Source organism: Stomoxys calcitrans, chromosome 4 (genome assembly GCF_963082655.1).
Source record: "Stomoxys calcitrans chromosome 4, idStoCalc2.1, whole genome shotgun sequence".
Lineage (NCBI taxonomy): Eukaryota > Metazoa > Arthropoda > Insecta > Diptera > Muscidae > Stomoxys > Stomoxys calcitrans.
Window position 1 is genome coordinate 46395956 of NC_081555.1, and position 19716 is coordinate 46415671.

The 19716-nt window shown below is 38.2% G+C and overlaps 1 protein-coding gene across 1 annotated transcript in view; it reads right to left on the bottom strand.

Annotated features, from left to right (window-relative positions):
* LOC106086986 (uncharacterized) overlaps nt 1–860 on the bottom strand; it is a 36943-nt gene extending 36083 nt beyond the window's left edge. The window contains exon 1 of the mRNA XM_059366700.1: nt 770–860. Coding sequence (XP_059222683.1) covers nt 770–839 — 70 coding nt within the window. The 5' untranslated portion in view covers nt 840–860. The remainder of the gene's footprint in view (nt 1–769) is intronic.
* Between the last annotated feature and the right edge of the window lie 18856 nt (nt 861–19716).

The following is a 19716-nucleotide window of genomic DNA, read 5'->3' on the forward strand; positions in this document are numbered from 1 at the left end:
CCGATTTATCCTATTATAGCTGTAGCAGCCTCAATTTTAGTCCAATCTTTACATAATTTTGCACGAGGAGATTGTTTGCGCAAAATTTAATCAAAATCAGAGCTGGTTTAGATACCTCTTCCATTCGGCCTATAGCCAGGATTTCTTTTCGAGGGGACCCACATCACTTTAGTTTTAGACAGCTCGTCGGCTCGACCCGACTTTTGCCTTTCCTTACTTGTTACACCTTTATATTGAGTTTTGCAGGTAAAGTCCCGAATTTGTTAAGTTTTTATCACACTTTTGCACTTAATCCAATGTTCATGTTAATGTCCTACACGCGTTTATAATTTCTTTGATTCTGCTAGAGTTAATCTTATATACTAAGCACTCGGCGATAAAAAGAACCTCGAGGAATTTAGTACCTTGTACTAGACGCTGATAATACGTGAACTCATTTCGGTTAGTACATGCTCGCATAGTTATTTAGTTATCACAGAAGTAATTAATTTGTTTGTTTCGTAACTATATTTCATCACATCTTGAAAATTGTGATGTGGTCTGGTTGGACACTTTTTTTGTTATAGTCACTGCAGTTAAGAAGGATTTTTGAACATACATTCGCAAGTTATCATTAAAATTTTTTAATGCATTCCTTTTTTTTTGCATTTCATTTGTGTCAAGTACATAGTTTAGTTTTCTTTAGTTCCATTAGATGGCGTTGTTTATTTTTTATTTTTAACTGTTATCCTTATTGTATATCCTTTTAAGAAGATTTCATTTCACCTACCGATTTCACTATTCGCATAAAGCACCAAAAGTGCCAACGCGACAAAATGTGGAGATTTTAGGGACAACATTTTGTCCCAAAAATATCTCAACGAATAATCGCGTTCAAAAAACTAAACTAAACTGATTTGTGCACTGCGAACAGTGGGCCTTTTATAGACTCAATTGGTAAGCTCATATATTGCCATCATATAGAGCCACAAATATTATTGGTTTATAATAGAAAATCAATAGGAAAATATTTTGTATTGGTGGTACGTTAATCATGAGCGATAACATGCGTCCATGCACTTGATATGGGCCAAATTTTTATTTACGACAATCTAGTACAAGTACTGCCAGTTGTCCCCTTCTCCGATTGGCCAGATTATGGTTGCTTCGTTGCTCGTTTTACGAGTTTCATTCAATCGGCTAAATGCTTATGAGCGACTCCAGACCACAAAATAGTGGTCCAAAAACAAACAAAATTTTGCGATTGATTTGAATCGTTATCAAGAATTATCGATGTTTCGATTAGATTTCAATTCTCTGCATTTTTCTATGTTCTGTCAAGTTTTGTAAAGCTGCCATCACACTGGTTCAGGTTTATGACTATAGCTATTGTTAAAGTTGCACACATGGTGTGAAACGAATGACGGTTAGGTAGTTAGGTAAGAGTGGCAATCCTCTACAGACTCACTTGGACTATTTTAAGTCCATTGTGATACCACAGTAGCGACAGATCAAGGCTTCTGGCGGGGATCGAACCCACGACCCCTGCACTGATCCAAGCACTCTACCAATTCGGCTAACAAATTAAACTAACACCTGAAAAATCACTTTTCAAAAGAGCTCTATTATTATACCCTCCACCATAGGATGGGGGTATAGTAATTTCGTCATTCTGTTTGTAACTACTCGAAATATTCGTCTGAGACCCCATAAAGTATATATATTCTTGATCGTCGTGACATTTTATATCGATCTGGTCATGTCCGTCCGTCTGTCTGTCTGTCGAAAGCACCCTAAATTTCGAAGGAGTAAAGCTAGTCGCTTGAAATTTTGCACAAATAGTGTAGGTCGGTTGGGATTGTAAATGGGACATGTCGGTCCATGTTTTCATATAGCTGCCATATAAACCGATCTTGGGTCTTGACTTCTTGAGCCTCTAGAGGGCGCAATTCATATCCGATTGGAACGAAATTTTGCACGACGTTTTTCAGTATGACTTCCAACAACTGTGCTAAGTATGGTTCAAATCAGTAAATAACCTGATATAGCTGCCATATAAATCGATTTGGGGACTTGATTTCTTGAGCCTCTAGAGGGCGCTATTCTTATCCGATTGGAAAGAAATTTTGCACGACGTTTTTCAGTATGACTTCCAACAACTATGCTAAGTATGGTTAAAATCAGTAAATAACCTGATATAGCTGCCATATAAATCGATCTCTAGAGGTCGCAATTACTATCCGATTTGCCTTAAATTTTGTACGACGTATCCTCTCATGACCATTAACAAGTAAGAGCATGCTAAGTTCGGCCGGGCCAAATCTTATATACCCTCCACCATGGATCGCATTTGTCGAGTTCTATACGCGGTATCTTATTTAGACAAACAAAGAATATTGAATAAGAACTGTTATGCTATTGGAGCTATATCAAGTTAAAGTCCGATTCGGATCATAAATGAATGCTGAACATTGTAGAAGTCATTGTGTAATATTTCAGTTCAGTCTGATAAGAATTGCCCCTTGTAGGGGCTCAAGAAGCAAAATCGGGAGATTGGTTTATATAGGAGCTGCATCAAGCTATTGATCGATTCAGACCATATTAAACACGTATGTAGAAGGTCATGAGAGAAGCCGTTGTACAAAATTTCTTCCAAATTGGACGAGAATTGCGCCCTCTAGAGGCTTAAGAAGTCAAGATCCCAGATCGGTTTATATGGCAGCTATATCAGGTTATGTACCGATTTGCGCCATACTTAGCACAGTTATTGGTCATAACAAAACACCTCATGCGAAATTTCAGCCAAATCGGATGAGAATTGCGCGCTCTATAGGCTCAAGAAGTCAAGATCCAAGATCGGTTTATATGACAGCTATACCAGATTATGAACCGAATTGAATCATAACACAGTTATTGGAAGTGATACCAAAACACGTCGTGCAAAATTTCAGTTAAATCGGATGAGAATTGCGCCCTCTAGAGGCTCAAGAAGTCAAGATCCCAGACCGGTTTATATGGCAGCTATACCAGCTTATGTACCGATTTGCGCCATACTAAACACAGCTGTTGGAAGTCATAACAAACCACCACATGCAAAATTTCAGCCAAATCAGATGGGAATTAAGCCCTCTAGAGGCTCAAGAAGTCAAGACCCGAGATCGGTTTATATGGCAGCTACAATATATCAAAACATGGACCGACATGGCCCGTTTACAATCCCAACCGACCTACACTAATAAAAAGTATTTTGTGCGAAATTTCAAGCGGCTAGCTTTACTCCTTCCAAAGTTAGCGACAGACGGACAGACGGACGGACATGGCGAGATCGACTAAAAAAGACACGACGATCAAGAATGTATATACCTTATGGGGTCTCAGCCGCATATTTCGAGGTGTTACAAACAGAATTACGAAATTAGTATACCCCCATCCTATGGTGGAGGGTATAAAAATTACATATACTAGTGTGATAGCAAAAATGATCAATCGTATGTAAGTTGACAATATTGACACACATAATGAAAAACCAATGATACATAAAAAGTGGCATATCATAAGGCAAGAACATAGAGTGTGATAAGAACTTAAACAAATCAGCATTGGCACTTGTTCACTTTGTTTCGTCATCGTTGGAACTGTTGGGCAGACTTTATTTAAATATGTAGATAACTCAATGAAGTACATCGTTGATTTCATGTGTTACTGCTTGTAGCAATTAAGTGCTTCGAGATATCTATTTAACTACCGATTAGAAGGTACCATACTTTATACATTAGTTGTTAATTGCTGCAATACTTCTCAAAAAACTATTCAAACACTACTTTGGACTAAGTAAGAAGTTTAAGGACAAAGCTGCCACCTCTTGCAAGACAAAAATGATGCTCTACAAGACATTGATAGTGCATGTGCAGTTATATGGAGGCGAAGCCTTCCGCTTCGACGCAGTACGAGTTAAGGGCATGGGCGACGAATACGCATGCAACCCTGTGGATCAGCGAAACAGTCGGTAGGACGGCGAAAATCCTATGGGGGGGATCCAGATCGTGAGAAGACGAGGCTATTACTGAAAGGAAGCAAGAAGGAGGTCGGTATAGCTATTGGTATCATAACGAGACACATAGGACTACGAGCTCACTAATGCAAAATCGGTGTGACAAGTGATAGCATGTGTAGGGCGTGCGGGAAAGATGATGAGATGTTGGATCATTTCCTTTGTCATTGCCCGGCTTTCACGTTTAACAGATACGGAAGCACGGAAGTAGCACGGAATTCCTAACTTAGATTTTCTTTTTCGAAGTTACTTGTTTTGTATTTAGAGCGCACAACAAGCTGATTACTGGCTTGTGTGTATGTCCATAATTACATGGGGCGGATTAATATCTGCATCCTCTTTTCAACCAAACCTAACTTATATGAAGGCGTACGTTGACTAGGTCATTTCGTGAGAGCAAACAAGAAAAAAGGTGTTAAGCTCGGCCGGGCCGAACTTTGGATACCCACCACCTCGGGTATATATGTAAACCACCTTTCGCCATAATCCGGTAAAAAATGCATAATTTATGCCCCCATAGCAGCTTTATCAAAATATGGTTCGATTTGGACCAAATTCGGCACGGACATTGAATGGTCTAATAAGTACAAGTCATCGTTCAATTTTGTAGAACAAAATATTGGTCATTTTGGTAGCTATATCGAAATATAGATCGATCTGAATCACATACGACAAGGATGTCGACAAGTCTAACATAAGTCACTGTCCCAAATTTTGGCGGAATCGGACAATAAATGCGCCTTTTATGGCCCCAAAACCTTAAATCGAGAGATCGGTCTATATGACAGCTACATCCAAATCTGGACCGAACTGGTTTAAATCAAAGAAAGATGTCGAGGGGCCTAACAAAACTCACTGTCCCAAATTTTGGCGAAATCCGACAATAAAAGCGCCTTTTATAGGCTTAAGACCTTAAATTGAGAGATCGGTCTATACGGCAGCTATATCCAAATCTAGACCGATTTGAGCCAAATTGAAAAAGATTATCTAAGGGCCTGACACAACTCACTATCACATATTTTGGTATTATCGGACAATAAATTCGCCTTTTATGGGCCCAAGATCTTAAATCGGCGGATCGGTATATATGGCAGCTATATCCATATCTGAACCGATCTGGGCCAAATCAAAAAAATATGTCTGGGGGCCTAACAAAACTCACTGTCCTAAATTTCGGCGAAATCGGACAATAAATGCGCCTTTTATAGGCCTAAGACCTTAAGTCGAGAGATCGGTCTATATGGCAGCTATATCCAAATCTGGACTGATCCAAGCCAAATCAAAGAAAAATGTTTAGGGGCCTAACAAAACTCACTGTCACAAATTTCGGCGAAATCGGACAATAAATGGGCCCTTTATAGGCTTAAGACCTTAAATCGACAGATCGGTCTATACGGCAGCTATATCCAAATCCAGACCGATTTGAGCCAAATTCAAAAAGGTTGTCTAAAGGCCTAACATAACTCATTTTCCCAAATTTTGGCAAAATCGGACAATACATTTGCCTTTTATGGGCCCAAGACCTTAAATCTAGAGATGGTCAATATGACAGTTACATCCAAATCTGGACCGATCTGGGCCAAATTGAAGAAAGATGTCGAGTGGCCTAACATAACTGACTATCCCAAATTTCAACAAAATCGTATAACAAATGTGGCTGTAATGGACTTAAGACCTTAAATCGGCGGATCGGTCTATATGGAGGCTATATCAAGATATAGTCCGATATAGCCCATTTTGGAAAATTACCTGCTTATGGGCAAAAAAGAATCTGTGCAAAGTTTTAGCTCAATATCTCTATTTTTAAAGACTATAACGTGATTTCAACAGACAGACGGCCAGGTGGTCAGACGGATAGACGGTCACACGGACAGACGGACGGACATAGCTTGATCGTCATAGATTTTTACGACGATCAAGAATATACATACTTTATAGGGTCGGAAGTGGAAATTTCGATTTGTTGCAAACGGAATGACAAAATGAATATACCTCATCCTTCGGTGGTGGGTATAAAAACAACAAGATTTAAATCTTTGCTCATGTTAGAATCAAATACAAGGTAGCATCACTAGTCCAGCTGATTAAAATTGACTATATTCAGAGTTGTCTCGTACCACTGAATTGTTGTATACATTTCAAATAAATGACATCTGAATGACAAACTGTTAACTTCAAAATTAAAATTAAAACTGAAGACATTTGAGAAATTAAACAAGTAAAAACGTGCTAAGTTCGGCCGGGCTGAATTTTATATACCCTCCACCATGGATCGCATTTGTCGAGTTCTTTTCCCGGCATTTCTTCTTAGGCCAAAATGGATATAAGAAAAGATTTCCTCTGCTATTAGAACGATGTCAAGATTTGGTCCGGTTTGGACCACAATTAAATTATACAGCGGTCAAAAAAAGTATTCATCATTAGCAAAATTGATAATAAATTCACTTATTTTGGGGAATTGAAGAAAATTTAAAGTAAACAAATAATGCAGTTTTATGCAATAGTTTATTTTTCGTAATATGTTTTAAAATAAATTCAAAAAATAAATTTAATTAGCGCAAAAAATGCAATTTTATATAATAACACCAAAAACAGAACAAAAAAAGTATTCATCATTGATGTGCTATCATCAAAGTCAAATTCAAATATTATTTGGGAATCCCCCTTTTCTGTTTTATTTAGTAAAGGAGGCTTTGCCCTTGACAGCAAATATTTAATTTCATTGAAAATATAGTTTTTGTCAAAATGGGTCGTAAGCAAAACGAGGTTTCTGATGAGGTAAAAGTTTTGATAATAAAACACCACAGGAATGGTTTAACTCAAAAAACTATCAGTGAAATATTAAATAGACCACGATCTACTATACAATCCATCATCAGAAAGTGGACAGAAACGAAAACTCTTGACAATAAACCAAGATCTGGTCGACCAAAAGCACTTTCAGTTGGAGATGTGCGTTGGCTAGTGCGGCAAGTTCAGAAAACTCCGAAGACAAATGCGACCATTCTTCGTAAAAACACTATGGAATATTTAGGGAAGGAAGTTACTACACAAACAATTCGAAATACACTCAAAAGGCATAGTTACAGAGGAAGAACTGCACGTAAGAAGCCCTTTATAAATAAAATAAACCGAGTGAAAAGGCTAAACTTCGCAAAAATGTATGTAAAACAGCCCGAATCATTTTGGAAAACATTCATTTTTGCAGACGAGAGCAAGTTTAATCTTTTTGGGTGCGATGGAAAGGTCATAGTGTACAGAAAACCAAATACAGAGCTTGAAGAATGAAACACAGTTGCTACTGTAAAACATGGTGGAGGTGGTTTAATGGTTTGGGGGTGTATGGCGGCTTCAGGAGCGGGAAATCTTGAAATTATTAATGGAGTAATGGATCATAAGTATTACATTGACATTTTAAAGAGGAATTTAAAAGATAGTGCTGTAAAACTTGGGCTTGGTAATAACTTTCAATATTATCAAGATAATGACCCCAAACATTCTGCTTTAAATACCAAGATGTGGATGCTGTATAACTGCCCCAAAGTCATTAAAACTCCTCCTCAAAGTCCCGACTTGAACCCAATTGAACATCTTTGGGAACATCTCGAACGCAAATTGAGAACGCGCAATTTTTCGAGCAAGAGTCAAATGCAACAGGTGATAATGGAGGAATGGACTAATATAGACCAAAATATAACCGCTAAATTAGTCCAATCGATGTCAAACCGTTTAAAAGAAGTTATAAGACGCGGTGGTCGAATAACAAAGTATTATTTTTTTTAAATTATGTTATTTATTTTTTTTGTTTTTTTGCAATGATGAATACTTTTTTTGTTTAATTTTTTGTGTTCAGCTGTAAAATGGCCCTTTTTTTTCCAATAAATACTATTTTTTTCTTTAAAAACAATGAAATTGTGTACATATATATCACACAAGCACTACTGCATCATTAGTTTAATATGTTTTTATTCCAATTGTCTTTTGTAGACTTATTAAAAAAAAAAACATTGAATGATGAATACTTTTTTTGACCGCTGTATGTTGGAGACCTGTGTAAAATGTCAGCCAATTCCAATAAGAATTGCGCCCTTTGGGGGCTCAAGAAGTAAAATAGAGAGATCGATTTATATGAGAGCTGTATCAGGCTATAGACCGATTCAGACCATAATAAACACGTATGTTGATGATCATGAGAGGATCCGTCGCACAAAATTTCAGGCAAATCGGATAATAATTGCGACCTCTATAGGCTCAAGAAGTCAAGATCTCAGATCGGTTTATATGGCAGCTATATCAGGTTCTGAACCGATTTGAACATTATTTGACACAATTGTTGAAAGTAAGAATAAAATATGTCATGCAAAATTGCAGTCAAATACTTGGCACAGTTGTTGGATTTCATAACAAAACACGTAGTGCAAAATTCAATCGGATAAGAATTGCGCTCTCTAGCGGCTCAAGAAGTCAAGACCCAAGATCGGTTTATATGGCAGCTATATCAAAACTTGGGCCGATTTAAGCCAAACTTAGCGGACCAGAATTGCGCCCTCTAGAGACTCAAGAAGTCAAGACCCAAGATCGGTTTATATGTCAGCTATATTAAAACATGGACCGATAAGAACCATTTACAATCCCAACCGACCTACACTAATAAGAAGTATTTGTGCAAAATTTCAAGCGGCTAGCTTTACTCCTTCAAAAGTTAGCGAGCTTTCGACAGACAGACGGACGGACAGACGGACGGACATGGCTAGGTCGACATAAAATGTCACGACGATCAAGAATATATATATTGGGTTGCCTAAAAAGTAATTGCGGATTTTTTAAAAGAAAGTAAATGCATTTTTAATAAAACTTAGAATGAACTTTAATCAAATATATAATTGCCATTTTGTTCGATAACCTTTTGCCATCTTCCTGGCAAATTTAGTATTTCACGCTTATAGAACTTCTGGCCTTTATCTGCAAAAAACTGAACCAAGTGCGATTTTATAGCCTCATCATTGCCGAAAGTTTTACCATTTAAGGAGTTCTGCAAAGATCGAAATAAATGGTAGTCTGATGGTGCAAGGTCAGGGCTATATGGTGAATGCATCAAAAGTTCCCAGCCAAGCTCACTCAGTTTTTGGCGAGTGACCAAAGATGTGTGCGGTCTAGCGTTGTCCTGGTGGAATATGACACCTTTACGATTGACCCATTCTGGTCGCTTCTCCTTGATAGCTGTATTCAATTTGTCCAATTGTTGACAGTAAACATCCGAATTAATCGTTTGGTTCCTTGGAAGCAGCTCAAAATATACCCACCCTTCCAATCCCACCGAACAGACAGCATAACCTTCTTTTGGTGGATATCAGCCTTTGAAGTGGTTTGAGCTGGTTCACCATGCTTGGACCATGATCGTTTTCGACTAACGTTGTTGTAAACAATCCATTTTTCATCTCCAGTTATAATTCGTTTTAAAAACGGATCGAATTCATTGCGTTTAAGGTGCATATCACAAGCGTTGATTCGGTTTGTTAAATGAATTTCTTTCAATACATGTGGTACCCAAATATCAAGCTTTTTCACCAGTCCAAGACTTTTTATGCGACGGACCCTCCGATCTCGGAGCTGGGTCGTAAGATTTAAGCGAAATTTTGTGTGCTCTCATATAGTACACTAAAAATAAAAATTTTATATCCAAATTTTGGATAGGGTACCTTGGGGGGCTGCCCCACCCTAAAACCTACCAAACATATATTAAGACCAATCCCGACAATATGGGGCTCAAATGAAAGGTATTTAGGATAAGAAAACGTATCTGATATCCAATAGTCGGACCAAGTGCTAGGGGGACCACCCCAAGCCCCAAAACACCCCAAAATCGGACATATTTACTGACCATATGGGACTCAAATGAAAGGTATTTGAATGTAGAATTATAATCTGATATCAAAATATTGGACCAAGTGTTTGGGGGGGCCGCCTCTCACCAAAAACATCCCCCAAAGGGGACAAATTTACGACCACAGCAATATGGGGCTCATATGAAAGGTCTTTAGGAGTAAAGCACGAATTTGATATCAATATTCGGGAAAAGTGTCTATGGGGCCACCCACCCCCACAACACCACCCAAATAGTAAGTATTTTCTGATTACTGCAATATGAGGCTCAAATAAGAGTGTTTTTAAAGTGGAACACGAATCCGATATATATTTTCAAAGCCAAGTCACTGAGTGCCCGCCCATCCCCCAAAACACCCTCCAAGGTGGCCATGTCTGCCGACTATGGAAATATGGGGCTCAAATTAAAGTTATGTGGGAGTAGACCACGTATTTGATATTAACATTAGGGGCCAACTGTCTAGCGGACGTCCCACCACCATAACAACCCCCAAATAGGACGTATTTGCTCACCAAGGCAATTTGGGTCTTAAAGAGAGTGGAACTAAATATTTATAGTTTTTAGGGCCAATACCCCAAACCGGACATATTTGCTGACTTTTGAAATAAGGTGTTTAAATGAGATTAGAAAACGATTTTGATGTCCAATTTTGAGGCTAAGGGCAATATGGGGTTCAAATAAATGATATATAGATATATGAGAATAGAGCACGTTGCTGATATATTTTCCGGGCTTAGTGTTTGGGGGACCACCACAATCCCCAAAACACCCCTAAATCGGGCATATTTACCGACCTTGTCAATGTGGAGATAAAATGAAAGGTATTGGGTGGTAGAGCAAGAAATGATACCCATTTTCGGGACCAATTTTCTGGGGTCTACCCCTTTCCCAAAATACCCCACAAACAGCAATTTTTTAGTGTAGTAAAGTTATTTGGGAGTAGTATACGAGTTTGATATCCAAATAAAGGACCATGTATTTAGGGCATCACCCCTTTGCCAAAACACCCCCAAAGGAAAAAAATTTTTCGATCATGCCAATATGTGACTCAAATGAAAGGCATTTGAGATTACAAAACGAATTTGATAACCTATTTTGGGGCCATGTGTGTGGGGGACGCCTCATCCTGTAAACTCCTCTTAAGCCAATAGCAATATGGGGTTTAAATAAATGGTATTTGAGAGAAGAGCACGATGCTGATATTTTTCAGGGCCAAGTATCTGGGAGTCACCTCTCCCCCGAAATCACCACTAAATCAGACATCATGAGAATTCCGGGTTGAAATGAAGTATTTTAAGAATGGAGTACACCTTACATCCAAACTTAAATTCGTAGACCAATAAAGTTCATGTGGGATTAGTCAAGTTAGCATGGTATTTCACTGAAAGATCTTTAATTGCCCAAAATAAATATTCCAAGGAAACTTTTGTTCCATATAAAGTAAAAGAAGGCGCAGCGGACCGGGCCCGGGTCAGCTAGTTAAATATAAAGTGTTGATTCATGGTATTTAACAGCTTCTAGAATTTTTTGTGATTGTTTAATTATTTGTTTACACATTTTGTTTTGCTGAAGGACTGCCAAAACAATATTACCGGCATCAATTAATAAAAGTTGCCATACATAATATAAATTTTTATTTTGGTTGCATTGTCAGACATACACTCAACTGAACGTTGGTTGCTATCCATAATCGACCCATTAATTTGAAGAACATAAAATTTAGTCGTTGAAGTAAATATTTTTATTTTTATTGCCTCTTTGCTCATTGCTTCGAGCACATAAAAGCGAAACTGGAACGCTTGAATGAAAATGCTGCCAAAGTAGGCCTGGGGATAAACATAGCAAAGACCAAATTGAAGAGGATGGGAATATCAAATCTGACACCGCTCACTATAAACGACTATGGCATTGAAGACGTTGACAACTTTTGCTATCTTGGCAGCAAAATAACAAAGGACAGAGGATCGGAAGCAGACATACGTGTCAACAAGGCTAGAAGCGCCTTCCTTAAACTCAACAAAGATGCAGCGACATCTCACATAATACAAAATTCAGGATCTTCAACAATAGTAAGAAATCTATTTTTTATTATATGGTTGTACAACTTGGAGCTTGACACAAGCAACTACCCGTGAAGTCAAAGTTTTCATAAAACGCTGCCAACTATAAATACTTCGAATTTTCTGGCCAAAGCGAATTTCAATGAGGAATTGCAAATAAGAATAGACACTTCCCCTGTCGAGGTAGAAATCCGGAAGAGAAACTGGACTTGGTTGGGTTATATAATACGCCGACCGTGGGATAATATAGCGAAAAATGTCCTAGACTGGAACCCGCAACGACAGCGAGGGAGGGGACACCCGAAAAACACATGGATCCGCTGTACGAAAAGAGAGTTGGAATCCGCCCATATATCATGGAATCAAGACAAGGCTTTGGCCAACGATAGGGCTCGATTGAGAGAGCTTTGTTGATGCCCTAAGTTCACACTGAATAGTTTACTATTGGCCATATTTTTATACCCTCCACCATAGGATGGGGGTATACTAATTTCGTCATTCTGTTTTTAACTTCCCGAAATATTCGACTAAGACCCCATAAAGTATATATATTCTTGATCGTCTAGACGCTCTGAGTCGATCTAGCCATGTCAGTCCGTCCGTCCGTCTGTCTGTCGAAAGCACGCTAACTTTCGCAGCAGTAAAGCTAGCCGCTTGAAATTTTGCACAAATACTTCTTATTTGTGTAGGTCAGTTGGGATTGTAAATGGGCCAAATCGGTCCATGTTTTGGTATAGCTGCCATATAAACCGATCTCGGGTCTTGACTTCTGGAGCCACTAGAGGGAACAATTCTTATCCGATTTGGCTGAAATTATGCATGAGGAGTTTTATTGTGACTTCCAACAACTGTGCTGAGTATGGTTGAAATCAGCCCATAACCTGATATAGCTGCCATATAAACCGATCTCGGGCCTTAACTCTTGAGCCACTAGAGGGCGCAGTTACTATCAGATTTGGCTGAAATTTTGCGTGAGGTATTTTATTATGGCTTCCAATAAGTGCACTGAGTTTGGTTGAAATCGGTCTATAACCAGATATAGCTGACATATATACTGATCTCGGGCCTTGACTTCTTGAGCCACTAGAGGGCGCAGTTCTTATCCGATTTGGCTGAAATTTAGCATGATGTGTTTTATTATAACATCCAACAACTGTGGGAAGTATGGTTGAAATCAGTCCATAACCTGATATAGCTGCCATATAAACCGATCTCGGGTCTTGACTTCTTTAGCCACTAGAGAGCACAATTCTTATCCGATTCGGCTGAAATTTGGCACGAGGTGTTTCATAATGACTTCCAATGACTATGCCAAATATATTTCAAATCGGTCCATAACCTGATATAACTGCCATTTAAACCGATCTCGGGTCTTGACTTCTAGAGGGCCACTAGTGGGCACAATTCTTATCCGATTCGGCTGAAATTTAGCAAGAGGTGTTTTATAATGACTTCCAATGACTACGCCAAATATATTTCAAATCGGTTCATAACCTCATATAGCTGCCATTTAAACCGACCTGGGATCTTGATGTCTTGAGCCTCCAGAAGGCGTAATTATTATCCGATTTGGCCGAAATTTAGTACAACGGCCTTTCCCATGACCTTCAAAATACTTGTCAAATATGGTCCGAATCGGTCCATAACCTGATATAGCTCCCATATAAACCGATCTCTCTAAACAATTTCTTGAGACCCTAAAGGGCACAATACTTACTCGAATGGGCTGAAATTTTACACAATGACTTTACTATGGTCTCCAACATTCAGATTAGACCGGACTATAACTTGACATAGCTTCAATATTATAGCAATTCTTTTCTTTTATCCTTTGTTTTACTAAAATGAGATATCGGGAAAAGAACTCGACAAATGCGATCTATGGTGGAGGGTATATAAGATTCGGCCGAACTTAGCACGCTTTTACCTGTTTGTAATATATTTAACATTTAAAGAAAGTACATATACATGTATACCATAGGATGGTGGAAATCACGATAGCGGTCGGACGAATAAAGATATTCGCCAAAACTTCCAAATAAATTGTTGCAGGAAAATTAACAACTTTTGTGGTTGTTTTTTTCGACCACAGTTGTTGTTTTTCAAAATTATTTTTATCTGTGCACGAACAAACACACATAATCTTTTTGGTACACAGCATTCCGAAGGGAAGAGCTCTTTAATTGAAAAGGACCGGCAATATCAAGTAACCAGTAACAGAAAACGGAAGAGAGCACGAACTTCTCTCTAAAGGCAGAGCTGTCATTATTTGTGATTGAATTTTTTTGATTATAGATTGTGCAAGTCTTGTATTGAGGAATACATTATTTATAACCGATCTAAGTTGCAATATAGGTTGCGAAATGTAGTACTCTTTTTGCAAAGTACGCATAAACAAATTTTTCTCCACATGCAGAGAGTGAGTGAATTCATTTAGAAGTTTCGTATAAGCTGCTTGAACTGATAAGATTATAGAATGACGCTCACTGCATCTAAGATTTCCACTTGTAATTCGGTAGTTAGCGCGTATCATCCAAACATCGTCGATAAAAGGGTTCAAATAATAGAGTGGGCTCCTTTTTGGGAACTAGGTGGGACGCTTTCAATAAGCCGTACTCATTAGAGTGGTACGTTTGTTGTGTCAACATAATTAGCTTATATATCATATCACAAAATTTCATTGGTCGCTGATTCATATCCGGCCCGAAGGACCATGTAGAATGTTGTAGCATTTCAATACCCAAAAACATTAAATTGAACTCAGGTTCTAAGTGAAAAGAGCTTTGGTGACGGAACTTAGTTTCCAGTTGGTAGAATGCGAATTAAATAGAAAACTCGAGCTAATGAGGTGAACTTAGGCTCACAAGCAAAAAAGGGGTTACTTACTTTATTTTTAATCGGATCTTATATTTGCTCCTAGAGGCTACCGTCGCGCAGAGGTTAGCATGTCTGCCTATGACGCTGAAAGCATGGGTTCGAATCCTGGCGAGACCAATAGAAAAAGTTTTCAGCGGTGGTTTTCCCCTCCTAATGCTGGCAACATTTGTGAGGTACTATGCCATGTAAAACTTCTCTCCAAAGAGGTGTCGCACTGCGGCAAGCCGTTCGGGCTCGGAGGAGGCCCCCAATCATTGGGCTTAAACTTGAATCGGACTGCACTCATTGGTATGTGAGAAGTTTGGTCCTTTTCCTTAGTGGAATGTTCATGGGCAAAATTTGTATTTCTAAAATTTGCTCCTATACTGCTACGCATAGTGAATGAGAACAACAAACGTTTCCATTTTATTACTTAAACTTATTAAAAGAGAAAATCAGCGAGATTTCTGATGTGTGGTGAGCGGTGGTAATCAGCAAGAAGGCCGAGGATGCCGGTGATGCCCAGCAGGCAACCTCGGCTTCGAGTTATAACCACATGCGGATAAAACTAGGTCCTAAGGGTTGCCACATGATTAAAATTATTTCGGGGTTTAGTACTTCATTAGGTGACCCATTAAGAAATGTTAGCAAATATGCCAATAATTCTATGAGAATTATAGCAATTTAAATTTAACAATATCCATAATTCATTAAAATATTTGTAAATTCATAAATAATATTCGATTTCAATTAATTTGATTAAACTGCGTTAAACATTGTGTATGCGAACACTCTTATTAACACACTTACCGATTGCTGAAAAAAGCTATTAAATATTTGCTGTCCTATAGACCGTTGCAAAAACCACCGACAACCTTATCAATAATTAATAAATCAATAAAGCCTTTAGTAAATAAAAAATGGTTAAATGAAATCAGTACAATAAAATCCTACACATAATTTAGGAAAAAGTCACAAATTAGTAGTGACAAAAAAAAAATACAAACTACATATTCAACTAAATAATTTTTGAGAAACAACTGTCTAATCTTCTCTAAAACATAACTCCACGAAGGCTAAAAGCCACATCTGAAAGTTCATACTAACTTAAAGCCTGGACAGAGTCTATGATTCTATGGCCAAACAAATCATGCGGATATGGTGCACTACAATATATTCCATTCATATAACTCAATCCAAAAATCGATTTGAGACATTTCGATGTCTTATGGACTCTGGATCCAGATCCAGTTGCATCTCTTCTAAAATAATCGACAAATTTGGGCTGATAACGTTGACACTAGAGGGAGAAACTATATGGCCTCATACTCACGATGCAAATATTACTTGGATGCCATCCTAAAAGTCAACAACAGAATCTTCATCCTCACCCCAAACAATTCAATTTCTGTCAAACAAAACTTTTCCAACATGATTTTGGTCGACAAAAACTTTTATAAATCAGATTATTCTAGGTGTTGATGTTTACCGTATGGGGGTATACTAATTTTGTCATTCTTTTTGTAACTCCTCGAAATATTCGTCTAAGACCCCATAAAGTATATATATTCTTTATCTTCATGACATTTTAAGTCGATCTAGCCATGTTCGTTCGTCCGTCCGTCTGTCTGTCGAAAGCACGCTAACTTTCGAAGGAGTAAAGCTAGCCGATTGAAATTTTGCACCAATACTTTTTATTAGTGTAGTGTAGGTAGGTTTATTAGTGTAGGTTTGGATTATAAATGGGCCATATCGGTCCATGTTTTGATATTGCTGCCATATAAACCGATCTTGGGTCTTGACTTCTTGAGCCTCTAGAGGGCGCAGTTCTCATGCGATTTGATTGAAATTTTGCACGTGGTGTTTTGGTATCTTTTCCAATAATAGCGCTAATTATGGTTTACATCGGTTGATAACCTGATATAGCTGCCATATAAACCGATCTTGGATCTTGACTTCTTAAGCCTCCAGAGGGCGCAATTCTCGTCCGTATGATACAAATCGGTATATAACCTGGTATAGCTGCCATATAAACCGATCTGGGATCTTAATTTCTTGAGCTTCTAGAGGGCGCAGTTCTCATCCGATTTGACAGAAATCATGACCTTCAACATACGTGTTCAAAATGGTCTGAATCGATCAATAGCTTGATGCAGCTCCCATATAAACAGTTCTCCCGATTTTGCTTCTTGAGCCCCTACAAGGCGCTATTCTTATCCGAATGAACTGAAATATTACACAATGACATCTACAATGTTCGGCATTCATTTATGGTCCGAATCGGACCGTAACTTGATATAGAGCCAATAGCATAACAGCTCATATTCAATATTCTTTGTTTTGCTAAAAAGAGATACCGCGCATAGAACTCGATAAATGCGATCCATGTTGGAGGGTATATAAGATTCGGTCCGGCCGAACTTGTTATTTATATTTTTACACCCTAAACCACTACTGTGGTACAGGGTATTACAACTTAATGAAATTGTTTGTAACGTCCCAAAGGAAGAGAGATAGACCCATTGACATGTATACCGATCGACTCAGAATCACTTTCTGATTCGATTAAGCTATGTCCGTTTGTTCGTCCGTCTGTCCATGTTAATTTGTGTACTAAGTACAGGTCGCAGTATTCATCAGATCGTCTTCAAATTTGGTACAGGTATGTTTTTCGGCCTCGAGACAAAGCCTATTGAAATTTGCAAAAATTGGTTCAATTTTGGATATAGCTCCCATATATATGTTCGCCCGATTTTCAGTAATAATGCAATAAAATAGCTATTTGTTAACCGATTCTCTCAAAATTTGGCAGAAAGGATTTTTTAACGACTCTCTCATGGAAATCGGTTCAGATTTAGATATAGCTCTTATATATACATATCGCCCGATTTTCACTCTTAGAGCCACTGCAAGCACATTTATTGAACAATCTTGGCTAAATATTGCACAACGCTTTCCTTGACGACTATCACAATATACATAGAGTTTGGTCAGTATCGGTTCAGATTTAGATATAGCTCCCATATATATGTTCGTCAGATTTTGGGTAATTTGACATAATGTTGTCATTTGTCAAACGTAGTTTTTACAGTTTGAACATATTTGCTCGCCGAGGTCCATCAAAATTGGTTCAGAATTGGATATAGGTCCCACATTGTATTTATAGTGTAAGTGTAGGGTATTATACAGTCGGCACCGCCCGGCTTTTGCCCTTTCTTACTGGTTTTTGGCTTTGTTTGGGATCTTTTTGTTTACTACGCTCTTGTGGAGTGCAAAGCCGTCTTTTTTTTTTTTGGAGCATTGGCTTATGAGAAGAGTTCCATTTCCTGCAGGTGGATTTCACTACCGCACAGGCACATGAAGTTAGCTTTTTTTATATTGTCATATTATATTAGATGGTTATATTGTGACCATTTCCTAAATTTTGTGTACGCTTTTATTGCACTGATTTCATTTAACCATTTTTTATTTACAAAAGCTTTATTGCTTTATTAAATATTGATAAGGTTGTCGCTGGTTTTTGCAACGGTCTATAGGACAGCAAATATTCAATAGTTTTTTTTTTCAGCAATCAATTGGTGCATTAATATAAGTGTCCGCATTGTGTATGCGCAGTTTAATCAAAAGAATTGAAATCGTATATTATTAAATTACAAAAGTATTTACAAACATTTTTATGAATTATGTATATTGTTTAATTTAAGTTGCTATAATTCTGATAGAATTATTTGCATATTTGCTAACATTTCTTAATGGTCACCACTTAATGAAGTACTAAACCCCGAAATAATTTTAATCATGTGGCAACCCTTAGGACCCAATTTTATCCGCATGGGGTTATAACTCGAAACCGAGGTTGCCTGCTGGGCATCACCGGCATCCTCGGCCTTTTTGCTGATTACCACCGCTCAACACACATCAGGAATCTCGTTGATTTTCTCTATAAATAAATTGAAGTTATAAAACGGAAACGCTTCTCATTTATTATGCGTAGCAGTATAGGAACAAAATATAAAGCAGTATAGGAACAAAATATAGAACAAAATATTGGTCTTTTTAATACCAATTTCTAAAAATAAACCGATCTGAACCATATACGGATGTCGGATGTCGAAAAGGCCAGCATAAGTCACTTTGTCAAATTTCAGCGAAATCGGATTATAAATGCGCCTTTAATGGGGCCAAGATTTTAATCGAGAGATCGGTCTATATGGCAGCTATATCAAAATCTGAACCGATCTGGGCCAAATTAAAGAGGACTGACGAAGGGCCTAACACAAACAATAAATGCGCCTTTTATGGGCCTTTAATAGATCGGTCTATATGGCAGCTATATCCAAATCTGAACCGATCTGGGTTCAATGTCGAAGGGCAGAACTAACTGTCCCAAATTTCAGAAAAATCTGATAATAAATGTGGCTTTTATGAGCCTAAGACTCTAAATCGGCGGATCGGTCTAAATGAGGGCTATAATAAGATATAGCCCATCTTCTCTATTTTTAAAGTCTGCAGCGTGATTTCAACAGGATTTGAAGGATTCACCAGTATTTATGTGGCACTCAATGCTTTGTATTTGAGGACAGTAAGATCGAGGCGCGTGGCGAACATTTGGAGTCCCTAAATACACGATGGATGGACACGGTGAACCGCCAGTGAACCGGTCGTCGTTCTTGCATAAGTGTAATTTGTCGAGGGTATGGCCATTGCGGAGTCGGTGAAGACATGGGAATCTGTAAGAGGTGCCGAATTGCCAGAACACTCTGGCCTACCGAAAGAGGACGAAGGGACTACTAGATTTTGATAAGAGATCATTGAGTACTATTGCAAATTACTAATTTTGCCCATGAACATTCCACTAAGGAACAGGTTATTGCCGAGTCCGAAAG